The sequence below is a fragment of the Hylobates moloch genome, unplaced genomic scaffold, assembly GCF_009828535.3.
Source record: "Hylobates moloch isolate HMO894 unplaced genomic scaffold, HMol_V3 SCAFFOLD_16, whole genome shotgun sequence".
NCBI lineage: Eukaryota > Metazoa > Chordata > Mammalia > Primates > Hylobatidae > Hylobates > Hylobates moloch.
In genome coordinates, this window is record NW_026652291.1 from 28,118,148 (window position 1) to 28,142,989 (window position 24,842).

The 24,842-nt window shown below is 51.9% G+C and overlaps 2 protein-coding genes across 11 annotated transcripts in view; one reads left to right on the top strand and one right to left on the bottom strand.

Annotated features, from left to right (window-relative positions):
* The first annotated feature begins 210 nt into the window (after window positions 1–210).
* On the top strand, window positions 211–5,729 carry NGB (neuroglobin). The gene is made up of 4 exons (XM_032134968.2): window positions 211–568; window positions 1,950–2,061; window positions 2,691–2,810; window positions 4,544–5,729. The coding sequence occupies exons 1-4, from the start codon at window positions 480–482 to the stop codon at window positions 4,676–4,678; spliced, it is 456 nt and encodes a 151-aa protein (XP_031990859.1). The 5' UTR covers window positions 211–479; the 3' UTR covers window positions 4,679–5,729.
* Window positions 5,730–17,647: 11,918 nt separating this feature from the next.
* The window catches only part of TMEM63C (transmembrane protein 63C), a 35,763-nt gene continuing 28,568 nt past the window's right edge, over window positions 17,648–24,842 (bottom strand). For 2 of the 10 annotated variants that reach the window (XM_032134694.2, XM_032134698.2), the window contains 2 exons: window positions 23,778–23,849; window positions 17,648–20,642 (listed from right to left, as the gene is read on the bottom strand). In XM_032134694.2, coding sequence (XP_031990585.1) covers window positions 20,439–20,642; window positions 23,778–23,849 — 276 coding nt within the window. In that variant the 3' untranslated portion in view covers window positions 17,648–20,438. Of the gene's footprint in view, window positions 20,643–20,748; window positions 23,614–23,777; window positions 23,850–24,842 lie in introns of those variants that run through there. The other 8 variants (XR_009210424.1, XR_009210427.1, XR_009210428.1 and 5 more) reach the window with 8 other exon arrangements.

Here is a 24,842-nt window from a genome sequence, read left to right on the forward strand (position 1 = left end):
AATTCAACACAGTGCCCTCGGGGCTCGGGAGGAGAAACTGAGGCCCGGAGAGCCTCGGAGATGTCTGTTAGGTTCTGCAGGCCAGGCCTTTCCCAAGCCACCATGTCGTCGCTGGCCATAGAGGGTGGCGAAGGGAGCGCGCGCCTTGCTGGCTTGGAGGGGGCGGGGGCCGTGGCGGCTTTAAAGCGCCCAGCCCAGGCGTCGCGGGGTGGGGCGGCTCTCGCGGCTGCGGGGCGCAGGGCGCAGCGGCCGAGCGGGGTCCCCGGAAGCACAGCTGGGGTGCCTCCACCTACGGCTGGCCGCGCGCCTTTTCTCTCCCGCGCCAGGGAAGGAGCGGCTGCGGCCCCCGCCGGGCGGAGGCCCGGGGGGCGTACGGGGGGTGGAGGGGACCGCGTCGCGGAGGAGATGGCGCGGCACGTGCGGTGACGGCACCCGAGCCCTGAGGGTCCCAGCCCCGCGCTCCGCGTCCCCGGGACAGCATGGAGCGCCCGGAGCCCGAGCTGATCCGGCAGAGCTGGCGGGCAGTGAGCCGCAGCCCGCTGGAACACGGCACCGTCCTGTTCGCCAGGTGAGGGCGGCCCGAGCGCCCGGGGGTGCGGGTGGAGGCTGCCTCGGCAGGAAAGGGGTCACGCGGCAGGACTGGCCCCGAAGGAGGGAAAACTGGCCGCTGCCGGGGTGCTGGGGCGCCTGCCAGATGTGCGCCAGAGGAGCGGGGCGCGGCGACGGGTGGCACAGCCCCTCTGCCTCTCTCTCGACCGTGGGCGCCTGTTGCCAACCAGCGCCGCACACCCCGCTCCCAGGGGGGCTCACCGGGCCGGGCGGGATCCCCTCCCGCGGATCTCCCCACATCTGGGCGGGTGGACCTCCGTCCCCGCGCGGCGCCTCCACCTCGTCTTGTGCCTCCTGCGTGTTCCTTAGGTAGCGACTGCAGGGGTGTACCCCGCTGCCGGTATCAGGGTACTGGGGTGCCCCGAGGGCCGGGGAAGGGAGATGTGCGGGGCAAGCTCCTGCGCCCGCGTGTGAGAGGTCTGGCTCCAGGTGTGTGGATTCCTGACAACCAACAAGACAAACCTTTCCGAGGAAAGAGCCAGAGAGCAGCCAGGGAAGGGGTGACAGATGCGGGAGCCTCACCGCAGAGGAGAGAGGTGGGGGGTGCGCAGGCCCCGGGGGAAGGGAAGGCCAGTCTCCAACCTCCGCTCGCAGTCTCGGTAACCCCTCCGCCATCACCAACTGGGCACTGCTTCCCTCACCGTGGTGTTCCCAATCCTTGGCACCCTTGGAGAGTCCAGAACTTCTGCCCAGGCTTCCGCAAAACCACCCCCAAGACAAAAGGGGAAAACATTCGGTTACCCGGTGAGACCTCCCAAATGCCGAGGAGAGCCTCTGCTTCTGCCTCCGGACTCCCCCCAGCTCACTTTTTTCTCAGGCACCCGCTGTGGCTCCACTACATCCAAGCTGTGTGACCTTAGGCGAGTTCTAGCCTCCCCGGGCTTCTGTTTTCTCCTCTACAAAACTGGGATAACAGTTGTACCCACTGCTTAGGACGGTGAGCAATACAGTTAAAAGTTAACCACACGGAAAGTACTCAGCGCAGGAGTGGGCGGAGGAGGAGATTTCCTCTCCACACAATGTAACTCCAGGTTTCCTGTTTGGGGACCTCTTCCTGTCCCATATCACACCCCTCAGCTATTCACCGAGGGACCCCTGCTTACCAGAGGCCCTGGGACACATTTGCCCTTTCTAGGATGCTGCCCAGAGCCAGTAGAAGGCTTGAGGAGGAGGGCACTACCGAAGCTGGTGGGGGAGCAGTGCCAGGTGGGAGAGTCAGCTGTGGTTTGCAGCTGAGACCTGGCTTGGCACCCCCGCCCGCTGACTGCAGGACAGCCAGGCTTGCTGGGGTTTGCAGGGGCTCACACCCCAGGGCTGACACCAGGGCCTCACCCCCACAGGCTGTTTGCCCTGGAGCCTGACCTGCTGCCCCTCTTCCAGTACAACTGCCGCCAGTTCTCCAGCCCAGAGGACTGTCTCTCCTCGCCTGAGTTCCTGGACCACATCAGGAAGGTGAGAGGGAGGCAGAGCTGCTGTGACCTCTGGGATCCAGCAGAGCACCTCCCTGGTGGAGAATGGGGAAAATGACTTTCTGCCCCAGGCCTAGTCTTACTCCCCTCCAGTTCCCCCAAGCAGGGTACAGCTCCTTTCCCTCTGGGCTGGATTGGTCTGGGACATCAGAATCAGCCTCTTCCCCTACCCTGTGTTCAGAGAGCTGGTCCCAGCCTCTGTCATTGCCTTTGTCCTCTGGCACCCATAGGTTGTGTTAGCACAGATCCTGGTCATTGGGAACCATCTGCCTATGAAAATCAGGCTGAGATTTTCTTAGAATCTCATGATTCTCAAAGGGCCTCAGTTTCTCCTTGTCCCAGCAGACAACACTCTCCAGTAGGTGTGTTTAGAGATGTGAATTCCTCAGAGGAGAGAGGCTTCCTTCATGGGTATAACATTAGTAGTTTGGCCACCACGTATCACGTGCCCCCTATATGTAGTAGACACAGGCTGCCTTTGACCCCCGATCTTGGAGAACTGAGGGTCCTACTGGCCTCTCTTGCTTTGGGACCCTCATGCCTTGGGCTGTGATTGTGAGCAGATGGGGCTGCTCTGGCCTCTCTGTTTCACTGCTGCCTTGGCCTTGGCAGGTGATGCTCGTGATTGATGCTGCAGTGACCAATGTGGAAGACCTGTCCTCACTGGAGGAGTACCTTGCCAGCCTGGGCAGGAAGCACCGGGCAGTGGGTGTGAAGCTCAGCTCCTTCTCGGTGGGTAAAGGAGCTCTGACTCTCTCCAGAGCTCCTGACCTGGGGCCACTTCTCTCTCCCAGACCTCCCCTTGCCACCTGTTCTCTCTCCCATTCCCATATCCTTAGATAACCAGGGCTGCGGGCCTGCATCTGTTACCTGCTGTGTGGCCCTGACATGGGCTTGACCTCTCTGAGCTTCCAAGTTCTCTTTTCTGATATGGCTTCTTTTAAAACCATAAAAGTTAAGAAGCCTTTGGGATCAGCTGGTCTGCTCAATTTTCTATTGCTATATATCAAACAACCCTAGAACTATGACAATGCTTTCCGATTTCTCATGGCTGGGCTCAGCTGGGCAGCTCTTCTGCTCCGCATGGTGTAGCTGGAGTTACTTGTGTGTTGTGTTTAGCTGGGAGCTCAAATGAGGCTAGAATGTCCAAGGCCTGTCAGCCTTTGAGCTCTGTCCCTGTGATTTGTTGTCATTCACTAGTCTAGCTGAGCTTCTTTATAGAATAGCAGCTGAGTTCCAAGGGGGAGTTTTTAGAGGACAAGCCCCAGTGTGCAAGTGCCTCTAAAGCCTCTGCTTGCATCACTCTTGCTAATGTCCCATTGGCCAAAGCCACTCACATGGATAAGCCCAGTGTCAATGTGGGAGGACCCTACTCAAGGGCATGAATCCTTGGGGTGTAGCCCATTGAGGGCAACTGATATGACAGTCCACCACACAGTCCAGTCACCTTGCCAGATGGTGAGCACCTTGAGGAAGGAGCTGTGTTGGTCTTGTCCTCCTCTCCATCCCCAGCACCAGCACAGTGCCTGATCTACCAGGGCTACAGTGGATATTCAGTTAATATTTGTGAGATAAATAAACCTTATTTTATTATGGGTAATAATGGCAAATGAGAGCCATTATCTTTATTTATTTATTTACTTACTTATTTATTTTGGGGACAGAATCTTGCTCTGTCGCCCAGGCTGGAGTGCAGTGATGTGATCACAGCTCACTGCAGCCTCAACCTCCCAGGCTCAAGTGATCCTCCCACCTCAGCCTCCCTCATAGCTGGGACTACAGGCATGCACCACCATGCCCAGCTAATTTTTGTGTTTTTGGTAGAGATGGAGTTTTGCCATGTTTCCCAGGCTGGTCTTAAACCCCTGGGCTCAAGTGGTCTGCCCACCTCGGCCTCCTAAAGTGCTGGGATTATAGGCGTGAGCCACTGCACCTGGCCTATTACCGTTGTAGGCTTCCTGTATATAGATGCTGTGCTGAGAGCTTTTTCTGGATTATCCCATTTAATCATCCCAACAGGCCCAGGAGTTGGAGATTCTACTTTCCTTTTATCACTGATGAAGCAGCTGAGGCTCAGAGAGTTTACATAATTTACTTAAGGTCACCCAGCTGATGAAGGGTGGAGTCAGAATCTGCACTCAGGTCTATCTGGCTCCACAGCCCAGGCTCTAAACCCCATCATTGCTGCCTTGCGGATGAGAAAACTCAAGTCTGGGGGCAATGACTTGGTTTGGTCTAAGCTGGGAGGTCCCAGGCAACGTCTTGGCCCCACTCATGGGGTGGTTGCAAGACCAAGACGGGGGTGAAAATTTGGGTAGGACCCTGCTCAGGAAGCATGGACTCCATGCAGTAGAGGAAAAAGGCCCAGGAGCCCCCATCAGCCCTAGGCCTCAGTTTTCTCACCTGTGGAATGGAGCAGTGCCTTCCTGCCTTTGGAAGTGACAAGGTGCCGCTTGCCTCTGCAGACAGTGGGTGAGTCTCTGCTCTACATGCTGGAGAAGTGTCTGGGCCCTGCCTTCACACCAGCCACACGGGCTGCCTGGAGCCAACTCTACGGGGCCGTAGTGCAGGCCATGAGTCGAGGCTGGGACGGCGAGTAAGAGGCGACCCTGCCCGGCAGCCCCCATCCATCTGTGTCTGTCTGTTGGCCTGTATCTGTTGTAGCCCAGGCTCCTCAAGCTTCCCTGCATCTTGGTCCTTGTCCCCTTGGCCACACTGGAGAGGTAATGGGGCAGGGCTGGGTCTCAGTCTCCTCGAGTCCAACTGCAGAAGGAGTGGCTTTTCCTCCAGGAAGGGGCTTCTGGGTGTCCCCTCATCCCCAGTAGCCTCTTTCTTGCCTTTCTTTTTACCTTTTTGGCACTCCCTCTGACCCCGTGAGGAGTGTTTTGGTCGCAGAGGTGGGATGAGCTGGAAATGTATGGAGGTGGGAGGGGATGGGGCTCTTCTATCTGTCCTGCTTCTTCAGGTGAGTGCAGGCCAAGGCGGGGGTGAGATGGCTGAGCTTCCAGCGCCTTCTATCCTGCCTGCCCAGTCCCTTTACTGCTTTCCTGCCCGGAGATGGCTTGCTTTTCACAAATAAAGAGAAAGAGCAGCTTTAGCCTTCTTGGTGGAATCCCAGGCAGTGGGAGCAGAATCAGAACTGCCTGGGAAGGGAAGGGGGAACCTGGTCTCAATGGGTCTCACCTGAGTCTCGTGGGCTGTGCAGATGCCCTGACAGAGTCGGTTTCCTTTGGCGGCATTCCCTTTCCCTCCTTCAGCACTTCTGCTGGGAACTCCCTGACTATTCCGCTGCTGCGGGAACCCAGCTAGCTGGCCAGGTGGGGAGGGGCTGGGGACTGGCCAGGAAGGAGGGGTGACTTCATCCCAGAGAGACCTGAGTTCCCCCAGCTCTTCATCCCCAACCCGCTCCTGCAGGAGTGTGTCTTACCTCCCCTGGCCCTCCTTTCTGGCTCAGCCTGCAGCGACTGTGAGGCCACAGCTCCTCAGATTCACTGCCCGCTGTGTGCCAGTACTCAGGCAGCTGGAGAGAAGAGAAGGCAGCCGCAGAGGCCCCCGCCCTCACCCCAGCCATCTGCACTTCTACCGTTTGCTCTGTGCTGTCTGTGGTCCTATAAACTCATGAGAAATAAACTGGTCTGTGTGCCTCTCTGACCCTCGGGCCTGATCTTTTCTTGGATCTTGGCCTGTGCCAGATGAAGCTGCAGGGCAGTGGATCTCAGGGCAGGATGGGAGGATGGAGTCAGGGAGGCCAAGGCTGGAGTGGGTGGAACAGGAGGGAGGGGCCTGGGAGGAAGCTCTGGGAAGCCAGTGGCAGACATCTGTGTGGTCTGTGGCCCAAACTGGCTGGCAGACCACAAACCCAGCTCTTCTTCCTCCTGGGCACACAGCTGGATGTCATGCAGCCACCCTTGCAATTAGGTGGGGCGTGTGACTGGGCTCTGGCCGCTGGACCATGCAGATGTGTGTGCCACTCCCAGGCCTGGTCCCCCAAAACTCCTGCATGCTCCTCCATGCTCTGTCACCCTTCTGCTGGTGTGATACAGACCTCACAGAGATCATGAGGGCCACGTGTTGAACATGGCAGAGCCACAGGTGAAAGGAGTCTCGACCCTGAATTGCTGCTTGGAGGAAGGTGCCCATTAATCAGAATCACCCAGTTTGAATTTTATATGAAAGAGACAAACTTCTCTTGCGTTTATGCGATTACACATTTTGGGGTTAAACCCATACCCACACTGATCCATGGTCTGAAGCAGGTCATTGGTCGGGGGCTTGGGACCCCACAGGCTGTGGCCTAGAAAGCCAGCCAGGGACGTGGGGAGGAGGAGCTGCACTGAGTGGGCATGATCGGAGCAGGTTTGGGGTTACCTCCACGTGTTCCAGCCTCAGCGGCGGGCCCAAAGCCCACGCATGGCTGCAAGGCCTGTGCCTGGGCTGGCTGTCCTCGCCCTGGGCTTCCAGTTTCTCAGCTGAGACTGAATGTAGCAGATGCCCACGGGGCCTTGCCAGCTCCCAGATGGGGCCTCATTTTCTTTAAGCTCAGATGCCAGGCCTGCCAGGCTATGTGACTGCCGGCACTGGGTCTGCAGCATGTTAGGAACGCCTTGCCCTCTGTGGTGCCCAAAGCATTTTCTGGAGCCCTACAGGCTGCAGTGAGTGAGGGCCTCATCTGCTGCGTGACCTATTAATGGGTCAGGGTGTCCATGTCTGGCCCACAGCTCTCTAGGTGGCCTGGCTTTGGAAAGGTCTAATGTCCTCCTCTGACCTGTGTCTGAGTCATCCTAAGTATGGATGCTTTCACCTTTTTTGAAAGCCACTCTTCTACTTAGGTGTGAGTGCATGTGTGCATGGGCATGCACTGGTGTGTGTGCACGCGTGTGTGTGCACGTGTGTGTATGCACGTGTGTGTGCACGTGTGTGTATGTACGTGTGTGTGTATGCATGCACATGTCTGTATCAGGGGAGAGTATCCCTTACTTCCTCCTCTGCTCAAGGGCTCAGCCCTCTCTCTCTCCTGCATCCCTCCTCTATCAGCCCACATCTCCCTCCTATACAAAGAACAGCCTCTCACTTCCTTTGCTCTCCAGCTACCCCTTTGGTTCTTTTCTTCCTTTGATAGCAAAACCCTTCTAAAGAGTAGTCTTTCCTTGCTGTTTTCATCTCCTCACTTCTTATGGGAGGATGGGAACCTGCTTCAACCAGGCTTTGTCCCCACTTTCAATCTACTACAGTCAAGGTCAACAACCACCCTCATCTTGGCAGATGTAGGGTCACATCTTAGTCCTTATCTTCCTCTACTGCTCAGCAGCACTTGAAAAAATTGGTCGTGCCTTTTACACTTTTTATTATGGAAAAATGTTAACATACACAAGAATCAAGAGATGAGGGAATCTCCATGCACCTCTTCCCCCAACCACACCCACCCCCCCCATTTTTGTTTTTGTTTCTTTGTTTTTGCTGTAGAGTTTTTAAGCAAATCCAAGACTTCATGTTCTTTTACCTGTAAATTCTTCCATATGAATTTCTAGCTGGCACCTTATTTCACATATGAATCCACGCCATCAATATATCTGATAAGACGAACAGTATCTCCTTATCACCACCTAATTCAAATTCCCTGATGGCCCACATTCATCCACATGTAGATTTCCCAGACGTCTCTCTGCAGTTGGTTTGTTCAACTCAGGATGCACACTTTGCATTTGATTGTGTCTCTTCACTCTTTCACTTTGGCCTGGCCCCTCTTGCCATTTCCCCTCACAATTGCTGTGTGGGAGAAGTGGGTCATTTGTCTAATGGCCAGTCCAGCATTCTCCACTGGCCCGAAGCTGCTTCGTGGCATCTTTTGACTTACTCCTCTATGCGCCGCATTTACTGCCAAGCGTGGTTAGAGCTGGGGACACCCTCCCTCCTTTTTGAGTCCCTCCTGGTTTTCCTTGCCGGTTCTCCTCCCATCTCTTTGTGCTGGCTCAGCCCTCAGACCTCCTCACCTGCACCTGCTCCCATCAGAGTCTCAGCCAGTCCCATGCTTTAATCACTCAGGTGCTGATGACATCTCCAGCCCGACTCCTATATCCACCCACCTCCTCGACATCCCCACATGGCATCTCAACCAGAACACGCTCAAGATGGAACTCTTGGAGTTTCCCATGGCCTTTTTCTTCCTAGCTTTCTCCACCTCAAACCAGAGTTTGCTGAGTTGTTCACGCTGAAGAACTGGAAGTCATCCTGCTTTCCCTCAGACCCCACATCTAATCATCCGTGAATCCTCAACCTCTGTTCCAAATTTAACTGCTTCTTTATTCACTCCCTGTCCTGGTGCAACCTACCATATTCTCTCTCTTGATTGCCTCTGACTCAGTCCCAGCTGGGCTTTTTTTTTTTTTTTTTTTTGAGACAGGATCTCACTCTGTTGCCCAGGCTGAAGTGTGGTGATCATTGCTCACTGCAGCCTTGAACTCCTGGGTTCAAGGAATCCTCCTGCCTCAGTCTCCCGAGTAGCTGGGACTCCAGGTGCATGCCACCATGTCCAGCTAATTCTAAAATTTTTGTGGAGATAGGATCTTGCTTTGTTGCCCAGGTTGGTCTCAAGCTCCTGGCCCCAAGTAATCCTCTCACCTCAGCCTCCCAAAATGCCGGGATTACAGGTGTGCACCACCACACCTGGCCCCAACTGGGCTTTCTGCTTCTACTTGTCCCACCCTGGTAATGGTAACCATTTCAGCACATAAGGGTTACATGGGTGGTTGCCAGGGGCCAAGGGGAGGAGGAAATGAGGAATTATTGTTTATGGGTATACAGTCTCAGTTTTTCAAGACAAAGAGTTGTGGAGGATGGCTGGTGGTGATGGTTGCACATTACGAATGTATTTCATACCACTGAACAGGACAGTTACAAATGGTTAAGATGGTGGCCAGGCACGGTGGCTCACGCCTGTAATCCTAGCACTTTGGGAGGCTGAGGTGGGCGGATTGCTTGAGGTCAGGAGTTCGAGACAAGCCTGGCCAATATGGTGAAACCCCGTCTGTACTAAAAAATACAAAAATGATGGTGGCATGTGCCTGTAATCCTAGCTACTTGGGAGGCTGAAAAAGGAGAATTGCTTGAACCTGGGAGGCGGAGGTTGCAGTGCACCGAGATCACGCCATTGCACTCCAGCCTGGGTGACAGAGCAAGACTCTGTCTCAACAACAACAACAACAAAAAACAAACAAAAAACCCATAAATGGTTAAGATGGTGAATATGATTATGTGTACTTTACCACCACCACCACCACAACAAAAAAAACCTGGAAAACACACACGTAAGGGGATCATACTCCTACCCAGAATCCTGCCGTAGTTTCCCAGATGATGAGTGAAACTTGGAGTCCCAGTGTGGCCTGCACAACCCGTTGCCCACTCAGACCTCGCCCCACCCTCTCCTCCCCTCGCTCACTCTGCCCGGTTCTTTGGGCCCTGCATGTGTGCCCACAGACCCTTTGCTGGCTCTCATGTCTCACCCCCACGGAGCTTGTGCTGGCCCCTCTAGTGCAAAGCATCCCCTCCCCGCCTCCAGGCACCCCCTGCCCCTCTCTGGCTTTGTCTCTCCCTGACACCCCATTATGTAGGCCTCTTTGTTTACTGCACTTGTCACATTCTATTGCACGGAAATGGGCAGGTGGTCATGGAAGCCACTTGGTCTCTGTGTTTGGAGGGGAGGGAAGAGGGACAGTCTTTGAACTCTCGCTGAAGGTGACAAGGTAGCCAGAAGTGCCCCTGACACCTGGTGTGTGGCCCTCGGGCACACATGGTAGTCATACTTATTGCAAAAGAAGATAAAGATGGCAGAAGCCTGCCTGAGCTAGGGAGCTGTCATTTCTAAGCTGGCGATGGTGAGATGCTGAGGCCACCCAGGGCATGCGGTGCCTGAGGCTGGGACTGTTTTCCTTATCCACTCACCCCTCCCTGCACACTGGAATCACCTGGGGGACTTTTTTTTTTTTTTAAGTTTTTTTTTTTTTCAAGTTTTTTTTTTTTATTATACTTTAGGTTTTAGGGTACATGTGCACAATGTGCAGGTTTGTTACATATGTATCCATGTGCCATGTTGATTTCCTGCACCCATTAACTCGTCATTTAGCATTAGGTATATCTCCTAATGCTGTCCCTCCCCCCTCCCCCCACCCCACAACAGTCCCCAGAGTGTGATGTTCCCCTTCCTGTGTCCATGAGTTCTCATTGTTCAATTCCCACCTATGAGTGAGAACATGCGGTGTTTGGTTTTTTGTCCTTGCGATAGTTTACTGAGAATAATGTTTTCCAATTTCATCCATGTCCCTACAAAGGACATGAACTCATCATTTTTTATGGCTGCATAGTATTCCATGGTGTATATGTGCCACATTTTCTTAATCCAGTCTATCGTTGTTGGACATTTGGGTTGGTTCCAAGTCTTTGCTATTGTGAATAGTGCCACAATAAACATACGTGTGCATGTGTCTTTATAGCAGCATGATTTATAGTCCTTTGGGTATATACCCAGTAATGGGATGGCTGGGTCAAATGGTATTTCTAGTTCTAGATCCCTGAGGAATCGCCACACTGACTTCCACAATGGTTGAACTACTTTACAGTCCCACCAACAGTGTAAAAGTGTTCCTATTTCTCCACATCCTCTCCAGCACCTGTTGTTTCCTGATTTTTTAATGATGGCCATTCTAACTGGTGTGAGATGGTATCTCACTGTGGTTTTGATTTGCATTTCTCTGATGGCCAGTGATGATGAGCATTTCTTCATGTGTTTTTTGGCTGCATAAATGTCTTCTTTTGAGAAGTGTCTGTTCATGTCCTTTGCCCACTTTTTGATGGGGTTGTTTGTTTTTTTCTTGTAAATTTGTTTGAGTTCATTGTAGATTCTGGATATTAGCCCTTTGTCAGATGTGTAGGTTGCAAAAATTTTCTCCCATTCTGTAGGTTGCCTGTTCACTCTGATGGTAGTTTCTTTTGCTGTGCAGAAGCTCTTTAGTTTAATGAGATCCCATTTGTTAATTTTGGCTTTTGTTGCCATTGCTTTTGGTGTTTTAGACATGAAGTCCTTGCCCACGCCTATGTCCTGAATGGTATTGCCTAGGTTTTCTTGTAGGATTTTAATGGTTTTAGGTCTAACATTTAAGTCTTTAATCCATCTTGAATTAATTTTTGTATAAGGTGTAAGGAAGGGATCCAGTTTCAGCTTTCTACATATGCCTAGCCAGTTTTCCCAGCACCATTTATTAAATAGGGAATCCTTTCCCCATTGCTTGTTTTTGTCAGGTTTGTCAAAAGATCAGATAGTTGTAGATATGCGGCATCATTTCTGAGGGCTCTGTTCTGTTCCATTGATCTATGTCTCTGTTGTGGTACCAGTACCATGCTGTTTTGGTTACTGTAGCCTTGTAGTATAGTTTGAAGTCAGGTAGCGTGATGCCTCCAGCTTTGTTCTTCTGGCTTAGGATTGACTTGGCGATGCGGGCTCTTTTTTGGTTCCATATGAACTTTAAAGTAGTTTTTTCCAATTCTGTGAAGAAAGTCATTGGTAGCTTGATGGGGATGGCATTGAATCTATAAATTACCTTGGGCAGTATGGCCATTTTCACGATATTGATTCTTCCAACCCATGAGCATGGAATGTTCTTCCATTTGTTTGTATCCTCTTTTATTTCATTGAGCAGTGGTTTGTAGTTCTCCTTGAAGAGGTCCTTCACATCCCTTGTAAGTTGGATTCCTAGGTATTTTATTCTCTTTGAAGCAATTGTGAATGGGAGTTCACTCATGATTTGGCTCTCTGTCTGTTATTGGTGTACAAGAATGCTTGTGATTTTTGTACATTGATTTTGTATCCTGAGACTTTGCTGAAGTTGCTAATCAGCTTAAGGAGATTTTAGGCTGAGACAATGGGGTTTTCTAGATATACAATCATGTCATCTGCAAACAGGGACAATTTGACTTCCTCTTTTCCTAACTGAATACCCTTTATTTCCCTCTCCTGCCTGATTGCTCTGGCCAGAACTTCCAGCACTATGTTGAATAGGAGTGGTGAGAGAGGGCATCCCTGTCTTGTGCCAGTTTTCAGAGGGAATGCTTCCAGTTTTTGCCCATTCAGTATGATATTGGCTGTGGGTTTGTCGTAGATAGCTCTTATTATTTTGAGATATGTCCCATCAATACCTAATTTATTGAGAGTTTTTAGCATGAAGGGTTGTTGAATTTTGTCAAAGGCTTTTTCTGCATCTATTGAGATAATCATGTGGTTTTTGTCTTTGGTTCTGTTTATATGCTGGATTACATTTATTGATTTGCATATGTTGAACCAGCCTTGCATCCCAGGGATGAAGCCCACTTGATTATGGTGGATAAGCTTTTTGATGTGCTGCTGGATTCAGTTTGCCAGTATTTTATTGAGGATTTTTGCATCAATGTTCATCAAGGATATTGGTCTGAAATTCTCTTTTTTGGTTATGTCTCTGCCAGGCTTTGGTATCAGGACGATGCTGGCTTCATAAAATGTGTTAGGGAGGATTCCCTCTTTTTCTATCGATTGGAATAGTTTCAGAAGGAATGGTACCAGTTCCTCCTTGTACCTCTGGTAGAATTCAGCTGTGAATCCATCAGGTCCTGGACTCTTTTTGGTTGGTAAGCTGTTGATTATTGCCACAATTTCAGAACCTGTTATTGGTCTATTCAGAGATTCAACTTCTTCCTGATTTAGTCTTGGGAGGGTGTATTTGTCGAGGAATTTATCCATTTCTTCTAGATTTTCTAGTTTATTTGCATAGAGGTGTTTGTAGTATTCTCTGATGGTAGATTGTATTTCTGTGGGATCGGTGGTGATATCCCCTTTTTCATTTTTTATTGCATCTATTTGATTCTTCTCTCTTTTCTTCTTTATTAGTCTTGCTAGCGGTCCATCAATTTTGTTGATCTTTTCAAAAAACCAGCTCCTGGATTCATTAATTTTTTGAAGGGTTTTTTGTGTCTCTATTTCCTTCAGTTCTGCTCTGATTTTAGTTATTTCTAGCCTTCTGCTAGCTTTTGAATGTGTTTGCTCTTGCTTTTCTAGTTCTTTTAATTGTGATGTTAGGGTGTCAATTTTGGATCTTTCCTGCTTTCTCTTGTGGGCATTTAGTGCTATAAATTTCCCTCTATGCACTGCTTTGAACGTGTCCCAGAGATTCTGGTATGTTGTGTCTTTGTTCTCGTTGGTTTCAAAGAACATCTTTATTTCTGCCTTCATTTCATTATGTACCCAATAGTCATTCAGGAGCAGGTTGTTCAGTTTCCATGTAGTTGAGCGGTTTTGAGTGAGTTTCTTAATCCTGAGTTCTAGTTTGATTGCACTGTGGTCTGAGAGACAGTTTGTTATAATTTCTGTTGTTTTACATTTGCTGAGGAGAGCTTTACTTCCAACTATGTGGTCAATTTTGGAATAGGTGTGGTGTGGTGCTGAAAAAAATGTATATTCTGTTGATTTGGGGTGGAGAGTTCTGTAGATGTCTATTAGGTCCACTTTATGTAGAGCTGAGTTCAATTCCTGGATATCCTTGTTAACTTTCTGTCTCGTTGATCTGTCTAATGTTGACAGTGGGGTGTTAAAATCTCCCATTATTATTGTGTGGGAGTTTAAGTCCCTTTGTAGGTCACTCAGGACTTGCTTTATGAATCTGGGTGCTCCTGTGTTGGGTGCATATATATTTAGGATAGTTAGCTCTTCTTGTTGAATTGATCCCTTTACCATTATGTAATGGCCTTCTTTGTCTCTTTTGATCTTTGTTGGTTTAAAGTCTATTTTATCAGAGACTAGGATTGCAACCCCTGCCTTTTTTTGTTTTCCATTTGCTTGATAGATCTTCCTCCATCCCTTTATTTTGAGTCTATGTGTGTCTCTGCACGTGAGATGGGTTTCCTGAATACAGCACACTGATGGATCCTGACTTCTTATCCAGTTTGCCAGTCTGTGTCTTTTAATTGGAGCATTTAGCCCATTTACATTTAATGTTAATATTGTTATGTGTGAATCTGATCCTGTCATTATGATGTTAGTTGGTTATTTTGCTCGTTAGTTGCTGCAGTTTCTTCCTAGCCTCGATGGTCTTTACAATTTGGCATGTTTTGCAGTGGCTGGTACCGGTTGTTCCTTTCCATGTTTAGTGCTTCCTTCAGGAGCTCTTTTAGGGCAGGCCTGGTGGTGACAAAATCACTCAGCATTTGCTTGTCTGTAAAGTATTTTATTTCTCCTTCACTTATGAAGCTTAGTTTGGCTGGATATGAAATTCTGGGTTGAAAATTCTTTTCTTTAAGAATGTTGAATATCGGCCCCCACTGTCTTCTGGCTTGTAGAGTTTCTGCTGAGAGATCAGCTGTTAGTCTGATGGGCTTCCCTTTGTGGGTAACCCGACCTTTCTCTCTGGCTGCCCTTAACATTTTTTCCTTCATTTCAACTTTGGTGAATCTGACAATTATGTGTCTTGGAGTTGCTCTTCTCGAGGAGTATCTTTGTGGTGTTCTCTGTATTTCCTGAATCTGAATTTTGGCCTGCCTTGCTAGATTGGGGAAGTTCTCCTGGATAATATCTTGCAGAGTGTTTTCCAACTTGGTTCCATTCTCCCCGTCATTTTCAGGTACACCAATCAGACGTAGGTTTGGTCTTTTCACATAGTCCCAAATTTCTTGGAGACTTTGTTCATTTCTTTTTATTCTTTTTTCTCTAAACTTCCCTTCTCTCTTCATTTCATTCATTTCATCTTCCATCAGCGATACCCTTTCTTCCAGCTGATCGCATCTGCTACTGAGGCTTCTGCAGTCTTCGCGTAGTTCTTGAAACTTGGCTTTCAGCTCCATCAGCTCCTTTAAGCCCTTCTCTCCATTGGTTATTCTAGTTATCCAGTCTTCTAATTTTTTTTTCAAAGTTTTTAACTGCTTTGCTATTGTTTTGAATTTCCTCTGGTAGCTCAGAGTAGTTTGATCGTCTGAAGCCTTCTTCTCTCAACTCGTCAAAGTCATCCTCCATCCAGCTTTGTTCCATTGCTGGTGAGGAACTGCGCTCCTTTGGAGGAGGAGAGGTGCTCTGCTTTTTAGAGTTTCCAGTTTTTCTGCTCTGTTTTTTCCCCATCTTTGTGGTTTTATCTGCTTTTGGTCTTTGATGATGGTGATGTACAGATGGGTTTTTGGTGTGGATGTCCTTTCTGTTTGTTAGTTTTCCTTCTACCAGACAGGACCCTCAGCTGCAGGTCTGCTGGAGTTTACTGGAGGTCCACTCCAGACCCTGTTTGGCTGGGTGTCAGCAGCGGTGGCTGCAGAACAGCGGGTTTTCATGAGACCACAAATTCAGCTGTCTGATAGTTCCTCTGGAAGTTTTGTTTCAGAGGAGTACCCAGCTGAATGAGGTGTCAGTCTGTCCCTACTGGGGGTGTGCCTCCCAGTTAGGCTGCTCAGGGGTGAGGGACCCACTTTAGGAGGCAGTCTGTCCGTTCTCAGATCTCCAGCTGCGTGCTGGGAGAACCACTACTCTCTTCAAAGCTGTCAGTCAGACAGGGACATTAAAGTCTGTGGAGGTTCCTGCTGAGTTTTTGTTTGTCTGTGCCCTGCCCCCAGAGGTGGATGGAGCCTACAGAGGCAGGCAGGCCTCCTTGAGCTGTGGTGGGCTCCACCCAGTTTGAGCTTCCTGGCTGCTTTGTTTACCTAAGCAAGCCTGGGCAATGGTGGGCGCCCCTCCCCCAGCCTCGCTGCCCCCTTGCAGCTTGATCTCAGACTGCTGTGCTAGCAATCAGTGAGACTCTGGGCATAGGACCCTCCGAGCCAGGTGTGGGACACAATCTCCTAGTGTGCCGTTTTCCAGGCCCGTTGGAAAAGCGCAGTATTAGGATGGGACTGACCCGATATTCCAGGTGCCGTCTGTTACCACCTGGGGTACTTTTGTAAAATACAGGGTACTGGGCCCCACCCAAGAAATTTTGGTTTTTCAGGGATGGGGCCTGGACATTGAGAGTGACTCTTGTTTGCGGCTGGGCTGGAAAACCTTGGAAATTGAGGCTGAGAGCTGCCGGGCTGCCGCTTGTCCAGGCCGAGGGACTGTCAGATGTTCTGAAAGTAGCCTCTGTTGAGAAAGCCTGGGAACCTGTCTCCCCGTAGACCAGGCTCTCTCCTCGCCTCCGCAAGGCCTTCCACAGAGCAGACCTAGAAACCTGGAATCTGGCCAGCAAGGAGGTTCCTCAGGACAGAAGTGAGCTGCCTCAGGCTTCCCTGGCGGGGCCCCGTGCAGCTCCAGGCTTGGTTTCTGGGCAGAGGTATGGGGCACTCTCAGGCCCTGCTGCTTCCTTCCTGCACAGCACTCGGTCACATGCTCCAATCCTCTCTTGGGCACAGCCCAGTGGAGCCAGCCTCCTGGGGCTCCCTCTTGCCCTGCCCCAGTCCCGTCCCCAGCCCAGGTAAATCTACCTTCAGGCCTCCGGTCCCTCCTGGCCTGCTGAGTGGAGAGAGGATTGACCAACGCTAATCTCCCTGGAGGACGTTCCATCCCTGGGGTGACCGCCCTCCCTCTTCAGCTTCTTTTTCTGTCTCTTTCTCAGTCTCTGCCTGAGAAAAGGCCCTTGAAAGGTCTGCTGAACCACAGAGTGTCCCAGGCCTGCCATCTGGGGACCCTGGAGCTGCTGGCCCCTGGGAGGGGACCATGAGAGGCAGCAGCAGGGAGCAGCACCCTCCTGTCCAGTCAGGGAGTCTTCATGGCTTCTCTCCTGCGAAGCAGCCCTTGTGGATTTCGGGGCTGACTTGACTTGGAAAACAATTGTTTTGAGAGGGAGAGGGGAAAAGTGGCTGGGTCTTGATCCCACACCCAGGCCCACACCTTGGTGGACTTGGAGTCAATGGCCACTGATGGACCGTGGAAGCTTGCAGAGAGGACCCAGCAAGGGAGATGCAGGAAAAGAGTCCTTAGGCAGCCACCCTGAGACTGTCATCCTCTGTCCCTATAGGGAGCCCTGCGGGAGGAAGTCTCCCCTTACTCAACACACCCACAAGATTCCCATCTTCTGCCCTCAAATCTGCTCTGCTCAGTCCCGAAGCAGAACAGTCCGCCCCATGTCCTCCCAGCCCTATTGTCTGGATGAGGTGACCAGCCTGGGTCATGCAGGTGCTGGAGGAAGGGAGAGAACCGGTCTCCTGACCCTGAGATGTGTCCTCCAGAGTAGGGAACTGTTGTCTCCTTGCCACAGCTACAACAGCCTTTGCTAACGGGTGTTTCTTATCCCACCTGGCTGCCCCGCACACTCCCCTCGTGCCAACCTCTCCTCCACCTCCCCTATCCCCCAAGTCCCCCACCCTCATCCTCTTGCAGACCTGAGCCCTGTCTGCCACTCTTCCTGGGGCCTCACCTGAAATCTGTGTGTTTTGAAGTCTGGCCACTAGCCTAGCCCAGTGGCCCGCGCATGGGGCGCAGCACTCACCAGGGACTTTTGCTCCCCCTTGGGGCTGCCCTGCTGGCTTCCTGGGTAGCTCAAGGACCAGAAAGTTCTCCCCACTGCACAGTGGAGCAAGGCCAGGCTGGCCCAGATGCAGAAGCAGAGAGGCAGGGGCCAGGAGAGGTTGGGAGGACTTGTTTATTCAAGGCACGGTCATAGCATTAACAAGAAGGTTCAGCATTCTGGCACATTCCTTTAGTGGTGGTGGCCAAGGTTAGCCCACACACCCCCCACCCCCCACTGGGGGCCCCAGAGGACGCAACGCTGCTGATAGGCACTTTGCTTCCAGGGGCAGTGGAGGGTCAGGCAGGCGGGCATGGGACCACTGGAGGCCCGAGGAGGGCCCCTCCTGGAGGCTCTAGGCAATACCGGTTCCCAGACGGCAGCTCCTTCCAGAAAGGATTAAGTCAGGAGGTGATTTGGTGGATGGAATGCAGTGGGCGGCTGGGAAGTTGCTGGAGGAGGAGTGGGATGGCAGTAGGTGGGGGGAGGGGGGCAATGGGCAAGGCAGGTGTGGGCTGAGGCAAGAGGTGCCTGAGAGGGCCTGGGTGTGGTGGCGGGGGGAGGCTAAAAGATGTCCCCCGCTCCACCGCCCTGCAGTGACCATGGGAGGTCCAGATGGAGCCAACTGCCGTGAGGCTTTGCTGGTTCCCCTAAGAGTGGACTATGGAACCTTCTCCACATGCTCACCACCTTCTCTCAGAGCCAGGCTACACTGGACCCAGGTTCAGAGGGAGAAGCCTCCAGCCATCCCGCTACATTGTCTACCAGGACTTTTCCCATATGTGGCTTCCACAGTCCTACAGGGGCTGCAGGGGCTGGGGACAGGCGCCAGGGAGCTGTGTCCAGTGAGGGAGAGACCCCAGGCCAGCTTCTGGAGTGACCCCCACACCCCATATACCAAATACACATGATGGGGTCGGGCAGGGCCTGGAGCTGGCCACCTCCCCACCATGTGCCAAGCTCTTGCTGGGCCTGACCGCTATGCTGTAACAGTGTACTTTCCCCTTGTTGGTTGGTGAAATTCCAGTGGGGAGGGGGCCTGTGGGACCTGGGTGTGTAGGGGCCAGGCTAGGATCATTTCCCCCTTATTCCTAGCTGGACAAGGAATGGGAAAGACAGCCTCTCTCCAGCCGACCCAAGCTCTCTGGAAAGACACCCCCATGCCAAAATGTGGGCCATGCCCTGGGGGTATAGCAGTTTCTGCCCATTGAGCACAATTTCTCACTTGCAGTGAAGCTTGGAGCTTCTGGGGCTAGGATGGGGCAAAGGTGGGGCAGGGACAAGGCCTAGGTGATCTGAGTTCAGGGCAGCCATGTGCCTGGGGCCTGGTGCAGGTGCTCAGGAGAGGTGAGCCGGGGGCCCGCCTTCAGTAGGTTGGTGGCAGGGACCCAGACCTTTGGGGGAGGAAGCTGAAGAGGGCCCTGGAGCACACAGACCCCATTCAGCTTGGCTTGTTCTGGTTCACTGAGGCCCCCACTGGCCCTTCTCATGTCCTCCCTGGCTGGGCTGCACAGTGGTTCCAATGAAAGCCCATCCCAGAGGCAGAGGCCAGTTCCCCCCGACTATGGCAAAGGTGCTGAGTTTCACCATTACTGTTTGGAATTCAGCTCCCCCAGGTCTCAGGTGGTGGCAGCCCTGGGAGGGCAGCCTTGCTTCTCCAGAAAGGGCTTTTCCCTGGAGCACGTGGCCCTCCCCTCCACCCCACCCCTGGCAGGCCTGGGGCAACATCACAATTGAAGCATCTGCAGTGTCTGGACCAGGCCCACCCTGGAGGCCGCTTGGGTGGTCTTCAAGGCAGGGTGCAGGGGCAGCCCCGAGAAGGGAGGAAGGGTCCTACTTGGGACACAGGTGATGGTCAGTCCTTCAGTTTGAAGCCTGGGGTTCTTACCCTAATGTACTGCCCATCTTGGCCAAGCTGGGGGCCCAGGCACTCAGTTGGGTAGGAGGCAGGAGACTCTTTTAAGTGGCCACATCTTTGGCTTTGGGGGTCTTCTCTTTAGGCCCTGGGGCTTGGGGAGGTATAGCTGGTTTCCCACCACCCAGAGTTTTGGGGAGAAGACCCCCTTCCATGAATTTGGCTTCTGTCTCACCCCACCTTGTGTTACCCAGCAAGGACTAACCAAGGTTTCCTTCTAAAAAATGCACACGCATCTCATTTGATGAGCCCGGAGTGATCACACTCTAGCTACCCTTGTAAGAATAGCAAGAAGGGCCTCTGCCCTGCTGCTCCTGGGGGCATCTGATGAGGGCAGAGGAGCAGGAAGGGGCTGAGTTACCTCTTCTCAGGTCTACACTTTCAGTTGACTCTTGCTCTGGTGGATGCAGAAACTTTCTCTTTACAGATCCCCATGCAGGGAACCCCGTGATGAGGTGGTCCTCCGTGTCCTGTCAATGTGCCCCGTGCAGGTACCTTTGCCTCCTCAGACTGCAGGGGAGGAACGGGCCAGGGCTGGGAGGAGGAGGAGCAGCAGCAGAAGCTCCTTGGAAGGGCAGCTGATGCAGAGTGGTGATGACCCCACAGAGCCTTCGGCAGCCTCTTTCTGCCTCCTCCCTTAGGAACACCTTCTCCATCTTGGTCCCAGGAAGGGACCCCCAGCGTTCAGTCTCTGTACCGGGGCTCCAGCCACCTCTCTCAAGACATGGGCTTGCCTGTATCCTCCATCCCTTCCCAGGCTCCCTCAGCACTGCCGAGCACCCCCAGTTCCAGCCGGGCAGCAGGTCAAGGCCCCTGTATGGCCCATGGCTGGGGTGGCGGATGTCTCCACTGGGGGCTTCTCAAAGTCTGCAGGAGGTAGTGGGGAGGTCCAAGCCACCCTCCTGCCTCCCCTTGCCAGGCCCTCCCCTGACCCCTCAACAAGTCACCAGTGGAGGCCTCAGGTCCCGGTCAGTGGTACTGGTTCTGGCCCTCCAGTTCCAGCCCTTCCTGGAACTGGGCCGAGTCTAGCTCCCTTGCAAAGCCCCTCAGACCACTCTCTTCTTCTCCCTCTTCCGGCTGGTTGTTCATGGTGCCATAGGTGTGCCTGGCTGGGGAGGAGGCGGGGGTCAGGTTCAACTCCGGTTCTTGCAGCACGGTGGCCACATACAGCTGCTTGGGATAGAGACACGGGACAGGAGCAAGGTCACATCCGGAGCAAGGCCCTGGGCACACCCTTTCCCCTCATGCCCCACCCCCATCGCCTCTGTCTCCTCCAAACCTTGGAGCCTGCCTTCTTCCCCAGCCAGCCTGGGTCCTGTCTGTCCCACCTGCCTAATTGTTCTTGATCATTTAATGAGCAACTAGGTGGTCCCAGGGCTGGTTTAGTGGCAGGACTCCCCACTCCTAGTCCACTGCTCCTTTAGAACATGTTCCATTCACTCTCGGTTCCAAGTCAAGCTGCATCCAGGGGAGGTGACATGAGGCTCCCCTCAGCTGGGGTCTGGAGAGATCCTCTTTCCTGAGCTAGTTCACTTTCTAATACAGCTTCAGCAGCACATTCAGAACCCCCTCGGGGTCTGTCACTGGTTGGCCTGTCCTCAAGATGTGGAACTGCTAGCGGAGACTTTGGTCATATGACCTGTCACACCCAGGAATGGTCCCAATGCCTGGGACGGCAGCAGATAGAAAAACACAGGACGTACTAGGAAAAAGAGCAATTGTCATCCTCTGAAGTGGCTCTTAAACCATCTCCTTACTTAGAAAATAGGTAATTAGGGAATGGAATGAAACCTTTCCCATAGGAGTTTATTTCAGTGAAACCAAACAGCCCTGGCTGAAGGAATGGTTTTCCTACAAAAGAATCTAGACATTTGCATGGCACCAAAGTAAACCATCTAGATGACCTTTTGGTCATAAAGGGGAAAATGTCAACTGAACCATGGAAAAATCCATCTGTCATTCCCCTAATTAGTAGGTCATGATGGCATCATTAATGAATGGGAATTAACGGGATGTTACATCTCTCTGAGTGTAAATTGCAGCACTACCTGTAATGTGTTCTAGCCCTATGTGGAACTTGCACCTATCAGGCCATCAGATCTAACTTCCAGTGTTCAGGAGATCATGGAACCTGTCATAAGACATCATGAACAGCCAGAAAAATCCAGGTGGAACATTCTGCAGGACTGCTGGCTTGGTCTCTCCAAGTCATTTAAAAGGCACTGTGCTAAAATAAAAGGGACATGAAAACCTGAGGCACACGTGCTAGATTTGATATTGGGTTGGACAAGCTCTAAAAGACTTCTGGAACGATTAAGGCAATTTGAATACAGGCTGGGTGTTCAAAGAAATCAAAAATTTATATATATGGAAAAAGATTGTTAACTAAAAATGCAGGTTATAGGCCCAGCATGGTGGCTCACGCCTGTAATCCCAGCACTTTGGGAGGCCGAGGCAGGTAGATCCGCTGAGGTCAGAAGTTCGAGACCAGCCTGGCCAACATGGTAAAACCCCATCTGTACTAAAAATACAAAAATTAGCCAAGTGTGATGGCATGTGCCTGTAATCCCAGCTACTCGGGAGGCTGAGACAGGAGAATTGCTTTAACCCAGGAGACGGAGGTTGCAGTGAGCCATGATGGTGCCACTTCACTCCAGCCTGAGCAACAGAGCAAGATTCTGTTCCCCCACCCCTACAAAAAAAGGTTATAAAACAGTATGTGCAGTACTATTTCATTTTAGCAAAACTATGTAACTCATATATAATTATCTGGAAGAGATACATAGTATATAAATATCTGGAAGAAAATACACTATCAGTGGTCATCTCTGGGTGGTGGGAATATGGACTTTTTATTTTCTTATTTCTGCTTATCCTTTCCCCCTATACTGATGCGCAATGTCCATATAGCCCTGTCGTAATAAGGCAAGATTTAAAAAATAAATCCTAGTCGTGTTTTTTAAAAGCATAGGCTTTAGAGTCAGATGGACCTGGTTGGACCTTTGTCCCGACACTTCCTTGCTTGGTGCCCTGGAGTCTATATTGACTGACAGAACTTCTGAGCCTCCATCTGGGGATGAAAACCCCTACTGTGTGGGTTTGTCAAAAGATTAAGAGCGAAAACAGCAAAATGCCAGGCTCATAAGAAGATTTCAAAAACTAATTGCTAACAATATTCCAAGAGGGGTCCTTTTGGAAGGGTCCCAAGAAAAGACTTTCTTGCTTTGAAATCCTTGTGGTCTCTTCATTACCAAAGCACCTTCTCCTGTCCCCTCTCAGAGATGATCTGTGCCTGTATGTAGGGTTTTTCAAAGTGAGGCAAACCTGGCACTCCGGTGACTTCTGTCCACTTGCTGGTGGTTTGCCTATGCTTCTGTCACTGTGCACTCACACCCACCTCTGCCCGCAACTAAAGAAAGCCTTGTCTCCCATAGGGCCCCGCCACCCACTCCGCGTTTCCACCGTGCCGAAAACTGTCTTGAGTCCCCCAAGCTCTGGTCTGTCTCTAGGTCTTCGCACAGGCTGCTCCTCTTCCTTGAAAACTCTTGCCCCACACCCTACTTCACCTGGCACCCCGTATGCCCATTCCTGGGGTCAGATTCGATGCTCCCTCCTCTGGGATGCTTTCACCGAGTGCCAGCCTGGCACCCTTCTTCAGAGCTCCTCCCAGGAGCCCTGGCCTTGGGGCACAGGCTGACCCAGTACCCACCTCAGTGCGTCCATTGGTGGCTCTGCAGCTGCATTTGTGGCAGGGATGCGGGTGGGTGCTCGTGCCCATTCCCCTTCAGGCCGAGCCACTGTGTGAGAGACAGCACCCAGACTGCAGGCCCTGCACCCTGAGCCAGCCTCTCTGCACGCAGACAGGCTCGCTCATTTCGGCGTCCCTGCCTTACCATCAGTGCAGACTTCTAATAGTTCCCTGGAGCTCTGTCTGTGTTGCTCTGACTGCACCTGTGACTTGGGGCAGCCTTTGGTCCAGAGCCAATCCTCAGCAGCCCCCCTGCGTCTACATGACCGAGGTCGCTGTGGTCTCGGCCTCCCTGACCAAGTACTTCCTCTCTAGGTGCCTTCCAGACAATGCTGAGGACATGGTGGCTCTTCTCTTTTTCTCACTCTTCATCCAGGGCCACGGCAGCATTTGGACCTGGGCCAAGTCCTGCTCCGTTAGAGGAGGGAGCCCAGGGGTCCCCCATCTCCTTTCCCATACCCAGAGTGGGCAGCAAAGCTGGCATCCCCCGTGATGCCACTGGTGTAGACCACCCCTGCAAGCACCGCCCTCCCAACCTGTCCCTGGGACTCAGGACTCACGAGGGAGGTGGGTGTGGAGGAGGTGCTGCTTGGCTCCATGTCAAACACCGTCTGGATCTCCTCCTCCTCGGGCTGCAGCAGGGAGAGGTGGTGGGTTACAGGAGGCCTGCTCTGCCCCTCCCCCCTCATCCAGAGGAGCCTCAACTCCACACCTGGGCTTCTCACCACCTTCGAACTCAACTCATCTTCTGTCTTTCCAGACCTTCAGCCTGGCAAGACTGAGGCCCAGGGGGACAGAGAGAGGGCTGGGATGCAAGGGAGTCCCTTCTGGAATGTTCTATTCCCAAGGGCCATCATTGGGGGAAGTAAGCAGAGCTGGAATTGAAGTTCAAAGACGAGCCTGCTTGGACTCCAGGAGAAGCCTTGACTTCAGCACTATCGTCTTTCCTCCTGTGGCTTCCCCTCTAATTTGGAAAGTGTCCTACACCAACACAGCCTAGGTTCCTGGCCATTCTCCTTCTCTAGAGTGGACACCTGGCCAACCTAATCACATAATTCTGCTGTATTAGACAGAGTCAGCGGGGTCATTCACGAGACCCTTCACTAGTGTGGTGCTCCAGCCAGGCGTGGAGAAGGAAGGCTGGGCAGAGAGGGCAGTGGGGGGCGCCTGTGCCCAGAGCCCTGGACACGGAGACACCAGAAGCAAAGAGATCCTCCTCCACGTCCCTCCTCAGGCTCAGTAGAGTGTCAGTCCTTAAAATCAGCTTTCTTTTCTTTATATACATTCATTTAAAAAGGAAACAATTCACTATTATAAACAGAAAACTGTGTTTCAATTGCCATAAGCAGAAAGTTAATGTTAAATACGTAACCATGAAAAATGAAAAATTATGTTGTGATCCACTGGAAATCATTCCAGTGCCCCAGGATAGACATCCATTCCGGGAAATGCTGAGCTAGAACACACAGTTGTTGGCATGGCTCTAAAAGGGCATGGATTGGCTCGCCTCTCCTAATGATTAGGCTGGGCCCGCTGCCAACAACCAAAGGAGTCATGTGGGGCAGGGGCCACCTCCAAACATGGCCGCCTCAAGTTCAATAGCCTGGGGTCTTAAAGGAGAGAAA